At 43.9% G+C, this 12,407-nt stretch overlaps 1 protein-coding gene across 1 annotated transcript; it reads right to left on the bottom strand.

Annotated features, from left to right (window-relative positions):
• Nucleotides 1-5,788: 5,788 nt before the first annotated feature.
• LOC123060552 (pentatricopeptide repeat-containing protein At5g67570, chloroplastic) lies at nucleotides 5,789-11,863 on the bottom strand. Its single transcript, XM_044483315.1, has 9 exons — nucleotides 11,280-11,863; nucleotides 10,819-11,010; nucleotides 10,610-10,691; nucleotides 10,312-10,503; nucleotides 10,081-10,194; nucleotides 9,412-9,505; nucleotides 9,138-9,295; nucleotides 7,329-7,763; nucleotides 5,789-6,816 (listed from the first exon to the last, which is right to left on the bottom strand). Exons 1-9 carry the CDS (start codon nucleotides 11,846-11,848, stop codon nucleotides 6,109-6,111), a joined length of 2,544 nt encoding a protein of 847 aa, XP_044339250.1. The 5' UTR covers nucleotides 11,849-11,863; the 3' UTR covers nucleotides 5,789-6,108.
• Between the last annotated feature and the right edge of the window lie 544 nt (nucleotides 11,864-12,407).

Genomic DNA, 12,407 nt, shown 5'->3' with positions numbered 1-12,407 from the left:
GCATTTGGTCGCGGTTCATCTGCCGAACCGCGACTGAAGACTTCATTAGTCGCGGTTCCTACAGTTTCGCGACTAATGAGGCTGGACGGAAGCCTCTTTTTCTACTAGTGGGTCATCCCCGACAGTGTACATGCCCACAGGTAACGGCGTGGTCGTCGATGGTGCCGCGGCCACCAGGGTCCCATTCGTTTCGGCGGCGAGCGTCATAGCCCTGTGCATATAACAGTTGCATCTAGGGCAGACTCTGTTACGTATCACCGATAGATATCCACAGCTAGTGCCTACGCCTGGGTAGGCGCCAGTTTTACGGCCTTCACATGTGTAGAAGGTGTCAGTACCGTTGCTGAGTTGTGTGCCCAACAGCTGCTTTAGGAGGGGGATCGTGGCCGGGGTGACGGCTGGGCTAAGGCGCAACTCCTTGCTCTTGTAGTTCGCATCTAGCTTCTCCACGCTGCCGAGCACGTTGCCGATCCAGCCGACCATGCGCTCCTTGGTCAGTAGGTCGACTACGGTGCCCAGCGGCAGGGACAGGAGGCCCGCGAGGAACTCCACGACGTCGCTTCCATCCTCGGCGAAGCACACCTTCTGGGCCTTGGTGTCGATCATGACATGAGCTTCATCGACAACTCCATAGTAGGCGTGCTATTCTGTTGTAGTTAAATTCAACCCTTCTAAATGAGCAACGTTAATTGACAAGAAAACATGCATTTCTGTATCATCGAAAAGAAGTTAACTTTTCCAAGAATTAAAGCAGGTGGAGCAATACCATCTTTCTAAACTGTAGCACAAAGAGATCTCCGTGTGAGCAGACAATTTCAGATTAGTGGATAATATCAAATGTAACCCACAGGCTATGTACAAACCACGCAACCAATACCACTAGATAAACATTTTTTAACTACAAGATTTGTTGGAAATTTTATATTTCATTTATTACATATAAATGGATGCTGTAATGCATATATACTATTAAATGGTTTAGATTGTAAGAGTTTAGACTGGGGCGGGGATTGTAAGAGTTTTTCAACGTGCTTGTATGGATACATGTTTGATACTGCTAGTGTTGTTAGTGCGTGATTGTGTTGTTGTCCTAGTCCATATGATCTAAGCCATTCCTAGCTAGGTTAGTTAGTCTCACTCGTGTAGATGGGTATATATAATATTTTCCCTAGTATAAACTCTTACATGGTTTCAACCTCTTTCTAATTATTGTGATACTCGTTTCCTCGCTTCCACACGTGCTAACCATGGACAACGCATCTTCCATCTCCTTCGGCGCCAACACCAACCCTCCCCCTCTACCCTTGCAACCCAACATGTGCCCATCCAGCAACATGCTCCTGTCGTCCTTGACCTCCATTAATCCAACTACAATATGGACTCACCGACCACGTCGAATGCTCCGTCGACGGCCGTATGCGCCTCGTCGTCCTTCACTATATATCTATCAACTCTTGCATCATCAACTAGGTGTATACACCCATCTCCTAGGAAATCCTCGACATCATCATGAAGCCTGATGAGACTACTTACTTCCTCTGGCTTGTCGTTCACAACCTCTTCCTCAACAACCGTTCTCATCGTGCAATATATGCCCTCCGCAAATTATACAATCTATACCAAGGTGGTCTCTCTATCACATAATACTGTAGCAAGCTAACTCATCTCACGAACACACCGTGATGCATGTCGACTAGAACATCAGGAGCGAGGGCCTCGTCCTTAATTTCGTCAGAAACCTCAAGATCTAACTTCAGTATGTCTGTCACCAGCAATCCCTTGCACAGGTTGTCATCCTTTCTAAATTGTCGTTCCCTCCATGCCAAAGCCCATGTTGGCTCATGCAGTCCTAACAACTCTAGCATTGAATTTTGGGACAACATGAGTCGCCATGGGCATGGATGTGGAGGGTGGATTCGTCCTCCGTGGCGTTGGTGTGGGTGATGTTCCGCTCCTCTTGCTCGAGGAAGGATGGCGGCCCACGCAAGGACATGTTGGTGGAAGACTGATTGAAGCCTGACTTTAGGTCAGTGATGACACTGAGGACAATGCCCTCATTGGTGTGTGGTAGCCGATGATTTTCCGAAGAGTGTCCTCGAGCTACTTTAGCTTGCTACAGTATGTCACAATGGAGAGATCACACCTTGATATAGACTATGGAATTTGTGCAGGTCATAGATCCCTTGATGAGCACGGTCACCAAGGAAGAGGTTGTGGACGACAATCCGGGCGGAGTAGGTGGTGTCATCGAGTTTGACAATGATGTCGAGGGTCTCCGAGAGGAGGAGGTGGTGGTGTACACCCAATTGACAATGCATGAGTTGAATGATGTCCAATCAAGATCGACGAGGCGCATGCAAGCATTGGCGGAGTCGTCGATGTGGTTGGTGAGCGCATACATGCGGAAGACCATCATTGAAGTTCACAATGTATAGTTGGATTCCTGGAGGTCGAGAATGATAGGAACATGTTGTCGGATGGGAACTTGCCTGATTGCAACGGTGAAGGGTTTAGTGTTTGCGCCAGAGGATACGGAAGAGGCGCCGTCCATGGCAAGTAGGTGCAGAAGTGAGGAAATGAGTATCGCATGATTTAGGAAGAGGCTGGTAGAATGTAAGAGCTTAGACTAGGAAGAAGGTTTTCACACTATCAATTGTATTGATGGTGGGGGGATATATACCCATGTAAACGAGAGAGTGGTAGCCAGCTAACCTAGCTACAAAAGGGTTAGATTATAAGGACTAGGACAACAACATGAACTAACAACACTAGTAGCACAATGTGTTCATATGCACATTGACAAAGATACACCAGGTATAATTGAATTTTCTATTAGGAACACTAATTGCAAAGATATCCACATAGTTTGGAACTTAACTGCACAAAAATTTACAGAGTTAAGGACATAGTCATTTGCCCTAAAAGACTTAAATCCTAATTTAAGCCTTTGAGACCTTAGGAGACCATTAAAACCCAGAAACCTCAAGACCAAATATAATTAATTTTAATCTACAACCTTAGAAACCTAACACTACATTGATTAACAGCTTGGGCAATTCCAGGGTCGGGTTTTCATGCCAATTCTTACACCACATTTGGAATATTTCTTGGTAGAATAGGGCAAACTTCTTCAGTTATAGGGGTTTCTCTTGTCTTAAACACTCTTCATTTGTCTTAAACACTCTCTAAGAGTAAGCACGAGAGTGTTTAATACAGTGTAGTGTGAAAAAGTCTTACATTATGAGACGGAGGGGTAGTTATTAGTTTCTTCCTTTCTTTTTTGTACCAGTAGATGAATGTTGCAGCACAGTGGAAACTAGAACTTTGCTTTGGTACACCCCATAGAAAAGTTTAGGGATTTAGATGCAAATCAAAGGTGAAGATTAGAATGTACCTCTTCAATTAAAAAAGGACAATATAGTCTTTTGTATCCAAATCAATCCATTCAACACGTTTGATCTGCAGGCTAACATGATGATGGCCTTTTGTAGAAACTTTAGATTCTTGTAAACTTTTAAGAGGGGTGTACCGAAGCAAAACTCTTATAAAAAATTTAGTAGAAAGATGCAGCAGAAACATGGGGCACAACATATGCATCATAAACATGGGATACAACATATGCAGCAGTAGGAAAAGACGACACAAACTAGTGCACAAATGAAGCAAGAAAGATAATGTACGGAAAATGCAGTAGAAAATATACATCACAAAAATGCAATAGGAGCTAGAGTAAAGATGCCGCAGAAAAATATTGTAAAGAACTACAATACAGAAAAAACTCGTGAAAACATATCAAAACGGGGTGTCTAGTTTAAAGTTGCCTTCAAAACAAAGGAAATGGTCAAAACGTATTTTGATTTGGACGATCTTTTGAGAGAAAAAGACTTTCTGAAGTCCGGAAATGGACTTAAACCTAAAAACTGAAAGCCAGCATGCATGTTATTAGCAAAACACTAACTATATTTACTGACTACTGGGCATATATCATTTTGTTTTTTCAGGTGTGCATGGCAGTCTTACCGAGCGAGCAGCAGCCGCCGCCTCCCCGCTGAAGACGAAGTCGTCCATGTCACTAGTCGTCCATGTCACTAGTCACAACGTGTCCGCTCGCAGCTGCGGCGTATTGGCGAGGAGGATTCATTGTTGACATGAAAGCAATCTGGAGTCAGGGCGACGGCTCGAAAAGGTCAACGAATACAATGATTACATGGAGATTGTTCGAAATATCAGCTTGGGTCCCAAAGTGTATGTAATCTAATGTTAAGTAACGACCGGCGGCAAAAAATGGTTGAGACCAGATCTACTTTACGTCTTTGTTTGTGATGCGATTCCGATAAGAGATTTCATTAAAAACGAGTTTGGAAACAAAATTCACATAGTAGCTAAGGATCGAGTTAGTCATGCAAAACAAATCACGCAGCAGAATCACTGAATCAGGTAGGGCAGATTTCAATCGTCGCCTGGCGAGGCGAGTGCGTATACGATGACATGGAAATGAAATCGGAAGAAAGCAGAAGGTAGTGGGAAGGAGATCGATGAAGTCGCTCACATTCACAGCGTCGCGCCGGTCGCCTTTGGAGCCCGCCGCTGCCGGTTGCCGGCGAGGAGAGAGAGAGAGAGAGAGAGAGATCGGTAGGGGTCAGGGCGACGGCTAAACGAGGGTTTTACTTTTGCCGCGGCACCTGCACGTGAATGGCGGGACCTGTTGGGCTATTTATGGCACTTGGACTATTTCTGTAGAGAACTAATTGTGGCCCACTAAAGGCCCGCACCTCTTGGGCCGAGCTATCCAGGCCCGTTAATACGGCCCATCTGCGGTTTTCCCGTGTAGTATTCCCAAATCTCTTTTCTACTCAGTCTGCTCTGGAAGAAGCCAACTGACGGAGCTGTTAAAGTGAATGTGGATGCGTCATTTCATGCAGAAACTTTGTCAGGAGCGCGCAGAGCTATAGCTCGTGATGATCGGGGCAAATTTTTGGCAGCTGCAACATGTGTTCTACCCCATGTCTCTAATGTTCACTCAGCAGAATTATCAGCTGTTTGGAAGTGGCTTAACTTTAGCAGCAAATCTGCGTTGTACTAAGGTCATCATAGAGTCTGATAGCATGGTGGCGTTGGAGGCAATATCTGATCCAAATGCTTACATGGGAACTGATGTTCCAATCATTGCAGAGTGCTCTCTTGTGACCATGGAGTTCGCTAGTATCGCCTTCGGTTATTGTAGCAGAGAAGCAAATACTGTGGCGGATGCATTAGCAAAACATTGTTTCAGCATTAGTAGGTCTGAATCTTGGGAATCGAATGTCCCTGACTTTATTCTCGCACGCTATGTAAACGATCTGGCTATTATTTAGTGAATAAAGTTGCTATGATAAATAAAAAGTGTTCAAAAAAAAAAAACTCAGTCTGCTCAATACTTCTCACAAAAAAAATATCAGTCTGCTCAAAAAAGGAAAATCTAACATATGTAAAAAAATCTCAGAAAAAGTTTTCCTAATTGCAAAATGAAGTTTTTTCGAAAAGGAAACTCAAAACGAGGTTAAAATGGAACCGTCTAACTCCAAAATGTGCGCAGCTACGCACTCGTGTTTCATTGCGACACCCACTGTACATGTTAACAACTGCAAAATCTTGCTTGTCATGGTTCTGGGGCTTTTGCTCATGGAGCTATTTTTTTCATTACTGGCTCGAGCAAGCACCCACAATCGGTGATTCACAAATTGATGTGATTTGTTATGCAAAAAAGCAGAGTTCTATTACAGTTCCTACTAGAACATGTGCCTAAGTATCCTTCGCGATCCGATCCACTTCTTACAAATGAAGTTAATACACAGGTTTGTCCCTAAACTACCACACATATTTACCCCAGAGCAGCACTTATCAACATCTCCGCAAATAATTTGTGCAACAAAAGAACATGTGTGCAAATAAATACTCACAGGTTGGTTTACTCTTCTACAGAACTATGGTGGGATCACAACAACCAGAAGCAACCAAAGCCTGCGGGACTCCATTATTTCCGCATTAACCAGGCCTGAGGCCAGTTCAAATTGATGTCTGAATTTTACACTAATAACATCAAACAACATGCCTGAGTGCTTCATTCATTTATCCTCTCATAGTTTCTCTGCTTCCCTTCTTCGGAGCAAATATGTCCTCAACACACTCCTGCTCCCATGATTCGAGAATTTCTGATGCTGTCGGCATCTTTTCATATGAACTACAGTTACCAAATGAGTTCATGGAATCAAGCACTTTGTCGATGGCAGATACCTGTGTGCCCCAGTGCGCAAGATTACGATGTTCATCTTCTGAATGCGGACCATGCAGTACAATGTCCCCACCCGACCCAGCTTTGACACCTGATACAGGGATATCAGTACTGGAATCAGATAATTCATGACTACCCAATGAGTCCTTGCAAGAGAGCTCATCCTGTTCCATCAGATTGCTATGTGAACAATTATCTGCTTGAGGCTCTTCAGCGTCTTTCGTCAACATTGTTGCACATTGGGACTGCAATGCTCTTACAAAACCAAGTCCGGGATCTGTTTTGATGGCATCACTAGTACTGAGGTGCCTTATCAGGTCTTTCAACGCATCCACCCTGAATCGATGTGAATTTTGCTGAAGTAGATCGCTCCATTGCTGTTCATTCATCTCGACTGAAGACGCAGACATAGTATTCATGAGATGCAGTGTCCTTGCATGGTCGCTATCAGCAATAGTTTGGCAAATATTTTCAGTGAACAGCTCTACGTCAGGGATTTCTCCTCTTTCAAGTATTGAATCAAGTGCATGCTCCACCAAATAGGGCTGCAAAACAAAAGCACGATGAGTAAATAATTCTGCACTTGGTCACCTTCGGTGCAAGCACACTCCGCGGCAATTCCTAGTAGCAGGCTAAAGGTATTTGGAATGCCCTCTCTTGAGGTCAGATGCACAAATTAGCACAAACTTGAAGAAGATCTGCCAATGCAAATTGAAATAAATTTGGATATGAAAGAAATAAAAACAACTTGGATGATGATGACAATGACGATCATTATAAGGTGGAGTTTCAGGTGCCACATTTCTTCTGGAGAGTACAAACTGTCACACAAACAGGGGTGTAGCCATATTAATATTATTAGATAGCAAACAAATGTTAACTCCATGATGAACACAACTTTACTTTTATTTGTTAAATACGATGTAAAAGGCCATATTTGCACAGATATCTTGAACATATTATCCAAACATGGATCTTAGCTAGTATTGTGTTCAGAATTGAAACGCGAAGTCATATATCTCAGAAAAGGTTATGGGGTAGTAGATAATAAACACACCTTTCCAGCTCTGGATGCCTTGATGAGCAACCATGAATATTTGCTTTGATCTAGATGGTGTTGAGAAAGAGTCATCTGTCTGTATACATTTTCGAAATATTCCCACTGTTGGGCGGATGCAGATGCTTCAAGTATAGAGCTGTATGTATACACGTCTGCTTTAAGTGATGAATGGTCACGGGTATGTGGCTGAGAACTACAAACACTATATGTGGTGGTCTCAAACAAGTCCTTTGCCTTCCCAAACATATCACAGCGTCCATACACTTTTAGCATGACATTTATCGTCCCAATATTTGGAGTACAGTAGTCCTTCATTGATTCAAATATCGAGATACACTCGGAGATATACCCACCATCAAAAGAGGCTAGGATCATGCCAGTAAATGCGAACTCCAGTGGTTTAGTGAGGCGAAGCTGTTCCATCTTCTCAACCTGAAACAGAAAAATTATCATAAGAATATATTGCATACATTTCTTTTCTTTACTCTGAAGGGGAGCCTTGGCGCAGTGGTAAAGCTGCTGCCTTGTGACAAGTCCTGGAAACAGCCTCTTACAGATTTGTAGGGAAAGGCTGCGTACAATAGACCCAAAGTGGTCGGACCCTTCCCCAGACCCTGCGCAAGCGGGAGCTACATGCACTGGGGCTGCCCTTTCTTTTCTTTACTCTCCAAGTCCCCACATGGAGATATTACTCGTGCAATAAGGAATCAAAACAGTAATGCCAGTGTTCTGCGGAAGTAAGATTACTTAATTTGACTCCAGGAAGAAAATGGAGCCAGAGTGGAGATACAAAACAAAACCCGCAATAGAAGAGGAAAGCCGTATCCTCTGTGCTCTCTGTTCTAGAATATATGACGTGTTGGACAAGACATGGTATCCCATAAACAACTTTGACCAAGAATATTCATAGTGTTTAGCTTTGGAAGTCTTATGTGGTAATGCATCATTGCCTCAGCACAACATTTTCAGGATTATTTAAGGTGCTGTCTTTCTCAGTTTGTTTCAAGTTTTAAATTAGTCTCTTACTCCCGCTGTTCACAAAGACGTGTTGTTTTAGAATTTGAGTCGTCAAACTTCCTTAACTTTGACTGGTAGTCTGTACCGAACTACCTAAATTGATTATATTTAGTATTGTACCGATATATTTTTATGAAGGGGAGCCTTGGCGCAGTGGTAAAGCTGCTGCCTTGTGACCATGAGGTCACGGGTTCAAGTCCTGGAAACAGCCTCTTGCAGAAATGTAGGGAAAGGCTGCGTACAATAGACCCAAAGTGGTCGGACCCTTCCCCAGACCCTGCGCAAGTGGGAGCTACATGCACTGGGGCTGCCCTTTACCGATATATTTTTATGTAAAGCAAGTCCAAAATATATATTTCTACTTTATTAGTAAATTAAACACCACCATTTGTGTTAGTAGCATTTGAGATTTTGCATGCCAGAACTCAACTTTCAGCAGATAAGTGCAGCTTGAGGTGGCAAGAACCCCTAGTGGGCACAAATTCATACCTCGTGGCTTTTCCAGTAACAACCAGATTAGCTATTCTCAGAAGATCATACACACATCAAAGATCAGAGCATCTTTTTTCTTCAGCTTTTTTGCCAGCCAAAGAAAAGCTATCACATTTCTCCTAACCTTGGTAGGACATATGGCATGGTTCCTGGGCTGTTTTTCTAAACAAATCTCGATGAAGAAATCAAATCATATCTAGCACAAACCTCAGAAGGCAACACTATTTGACTAGTTACACCAAAAAGAAGAAAGCAGTATGATTGCAGATATAAATGTATACATGATCAATCACAAACCTGTAACATAGCATCTTTCCACCTTCCTTTATTGCAAAGACAGCAAGCTAATTCATAGTACACACTTGCAGCTCCAACGACTCCTCTTTGTTCCATGTCTTTAACTGCTTCAACTGCTTCATTTACTTTCCCTTGTTCCCAGAAGGCTCTTACTAACACTGAGTGCAAATATTTGAAGGTCAACTACATAACTGAAATGTCAAATAACAAATCCAATGAATATAACTACAATGCATGAATGCAATACATCAGATGAAGCTTACTGCAGCGCTACCTTTATAAGTTATCGCTCTTGGAGGTACCCCTTTTCTCTGCATCTTTTCAAAGAACTTCTGGACAAACTCATACTTCTTGGATTTAAGCATGACCTTTCAGAAAGCAGCCCCAGTAAGAATAACAATATGGTAAAACAAATGACAGACTCAACAAAGAAAAAACACCATATTTTTCTTAAATGTGATACCATATTATTTCCTTGAGAGTGGAACAGATTGGACAAATGAAGATATGAGATAAAGGACAGGCATAGGAGGAAGATAAATAACTTGACATAAGGGTAATATTAATACAGGCAGGGCAAAATCAGAGCACTGAATCTCTAGAACAATACAAACAGAGACCAACAGTAAACCAGATGCATGTATTACAGCCTGAAGAGTATCTGCAATAAGACAGGCCTGGCTAACTAACAGTTGTGGTTCCCAAAAACAAACACAATTTGTCAATAATATGTTAAAATATGGTAATAAGTTTTAGCATCGTATCTTAACAGATTGTACCCATAATAATAATTTAAAACATGGTAATAATCAAATAAATTAGTGATATCTTCGTCGAGATATAAATGCCACAAACTATTTCTAAATATGTATACCAAACAAGAATAGAAAAATGTTACCAAATTACCCAAATTTCAATACCAATCATCAAGTAAACAATTTACCTCCATTGCCAAGCCAAATGTCGCTCCTGTAGGTGTCAATCCACCGAATCGCATTTTCTGAAACACCCAAAATACCCCTTTCCATTGCTGTGATAGTACGCAGGCATTAAGAACCTATAAAACCAAAGGTCGAAGTGACAAGACAATCAACTTTTCAACAAGATCAAGACTTCTTCCAAGAGGGAACTAGGAAAAAGGAATGAAAAGAAAAGTTGCAGAAGCTACTCTAACCGAGTTATAAACGAGAACATCCGGCTCCAAACAAGGATCCCAATCTTTGCGCCGCATCATCATTACCCTTTTTGAAGGCTTCTGTCTCATATAATCGATTATTTTAATTAGCTCATTGAGAAGGCCAGCTCTACCAAGTGTAACAGCAATACTATGGTATGCAGCCATATCAGGGTATATTTGAGCATCTCCCTGATGTGAAGCAAGATAAAACGTCTGTGTCAGTTACTTTTTTTTTTTTGAAAGAGGGAAACATACTAATTAATTAATTATGATTATGGGGAAAAAATAAAACTACCCTCATGATGGTGAAAATCCGCAGTGCTTCAGTTGGCATCCATGCTTTCCCAAGGATTGACAGTAACTTTGTATAGACAAACCTAGACATGGAATAATCATATAAGTTAAGTTATTGATATTCCACCATAATTTTGTACCATAAATTATGCTTACAGTGGCTGGAAAGGAGGAAATGAGTACAAAATGAATGCATAAACAGAAAATTACCTGCTTCTTCGATGCTTGTAACTGTTTTCATTGTACACCCACTCGGTAACAGCAACAGCCTGCCTCCAGTTTCCCTTTGCCTCGAGCTCTTTGAGTATTTGTAATAGATTATCTTCATTGTATATTAGGTCAGCTTGTTTCATCATTCTAGTAAGCCTCCAATCACCCAAACTAAGGTCCCCTTCATTGAGCCTGGTGGACAAACTTGTTTACTGAATTTTGGAAAACAGAACACTTCCAGTTCACATGTGACTTGATAATTAAGTATGAATCTCATATAAAAAACATGTGTCTAGCTATGAGATACAATCCATGCTAACTCTATAATAACTGCCTTTAAGGTGCCTGCCCATGGAGCTAAATTGGTCACTTTTTTATCATTCTTTTCCCACCCCCAAGCTGCTAAATGGGTCACAAATCAAGAAAGTCTTGAAAGAGCAAGCGTAAGAAACATCGCTTACCTACTGATCAGCAGCTCAATCCTCCTCTCCTCGTCCCCCACCTCCGAAATCCAGCCGGAGCCGACGCGCCTCTGCTTCCCCTTGGCATCCTCCGCCCCCTCATTTTCTACGTCGCCGTCAAGAAGCCACTGGAATCTGTCACCGCTCCTCTCCTCGAGCATCTTCCGCAGGCCGACGAGGCCCTCCTCGCCGGAGGCCGCGCGCGGAGGGCCCACGACGCCGCGGGCGCCGTGCCAGGGCCGCCCCATGAGGACGCGGTACTCCTCGGCGGCCGCGCGGAAGCGGGCCTCCTCCTCTGCCACCAGCGCGTCCTCCTTCGGCGGCGCGGCGGCAGCGGAGGCCTCCTTCCTGGCGCGCCGCAGCGACTTGCCGGCCTCCTTCTTGCGGAGGGCATGGAGGATCTTGGGCGTCGCGGACACGCCCTTGCGGAGGAGGCGGCGACGCAGCGTCTCGGTGGTCGGGGTCGGCCGGGGCTTGCGGTTGGGACCTGGGTGGGGGGTGGGGGTCGGGGTGGGGTTTTGGAGGTGGAGGGAGAGGCGGAAGCCGGGGGAGGGCGAGGAGATAGCCATGACCGGGAACGCGCGGAATGCAGCAGCTGCGTCTACAGTCCTCCACAGCAGCAAAGACCACTACACTTCAGAACTGGGCTTACAGGCTTGCCTCCGTGGCGGCTGGCCCTTTTCCACATCAACTTCAGCGTTTGTTTGAGCCCAAGCTAGGCCTGTTAAAATTTGGCTAGCCAATACTTTGGTCAAGGTTTTGGTTGCCCATGTTTTGACCAATGTGTGAACTAGAGCTTCCTTCTAGTATGTATGAGGATGAGGAGTGGCTTCGCGATGATGGAGCAAGGAGGTGTGTGCGTCTGCCGACGGGCGTGCGTGATGCACATGCGTGTATAGAGCTTGGTTGTGGCCGGGACCGAGGTCGTCTTTTTTGCCTCGGGCGCACACCTATGGTACCTACCGGCATGGTGCTCAGCAAGCCTCGGCGGTTCGTGTTGCATCTGGTGGCATGGCTTCCGACCGGTGGCTGACAGATCAGGCGGCTGGTGCAGGTAAGTGGCAGCCCGCAACATCGGCAAGATGCGGTTGGCTGTTTAGGCGGTAGGCTTCTTCGACTGCGAGATGT

The sequence above is a fragment of the Triticum aestivum genome, chromosome 3A (genome assembly GCF_018294505.1).
Source record: "Triticum aestivum cultivar Chinese Spring chromosome 3A, IWGSC CS RefSeq v2.1, whole genome shotgun sequence".
In the NCBI taxonomy this organism is placed as follows: domain Eukaryota; kingdom Viridiplantae; phylum Streptophyta; class Magnoliopsida; order Poales; family Poaceae; genus Triticum; species Triticum aestivum.
Note: the sequence above shows the minus strand (reverse complement) of the source record. Positions and strands in the feature narration are given on the sequence as shown.

Coding starts and splice junctions, on each gene's coding strand:
- LOC123060552 (XM_044483315.1), bottom strand. CDS start 11,848: ATGGCTATCTCCTCGCCCTCCCCCGGCTTCCGCCTCTCCCTCCACCTC. Junction 11,011..11,279: donor ATTGAGCTGCTGATCAGTAG/GTAAGCGATGTT, acceptor TTTGTCCACCAG/GCTCAATGAAGGGGACCTTA. Junction 10,195..10,311: donor ATGTTCTCGTTTATAACTCG/GTTAGAGTAGCT, acceptor TTGGTTTTATAG/GTTCTTAATGCCTGCGTACT.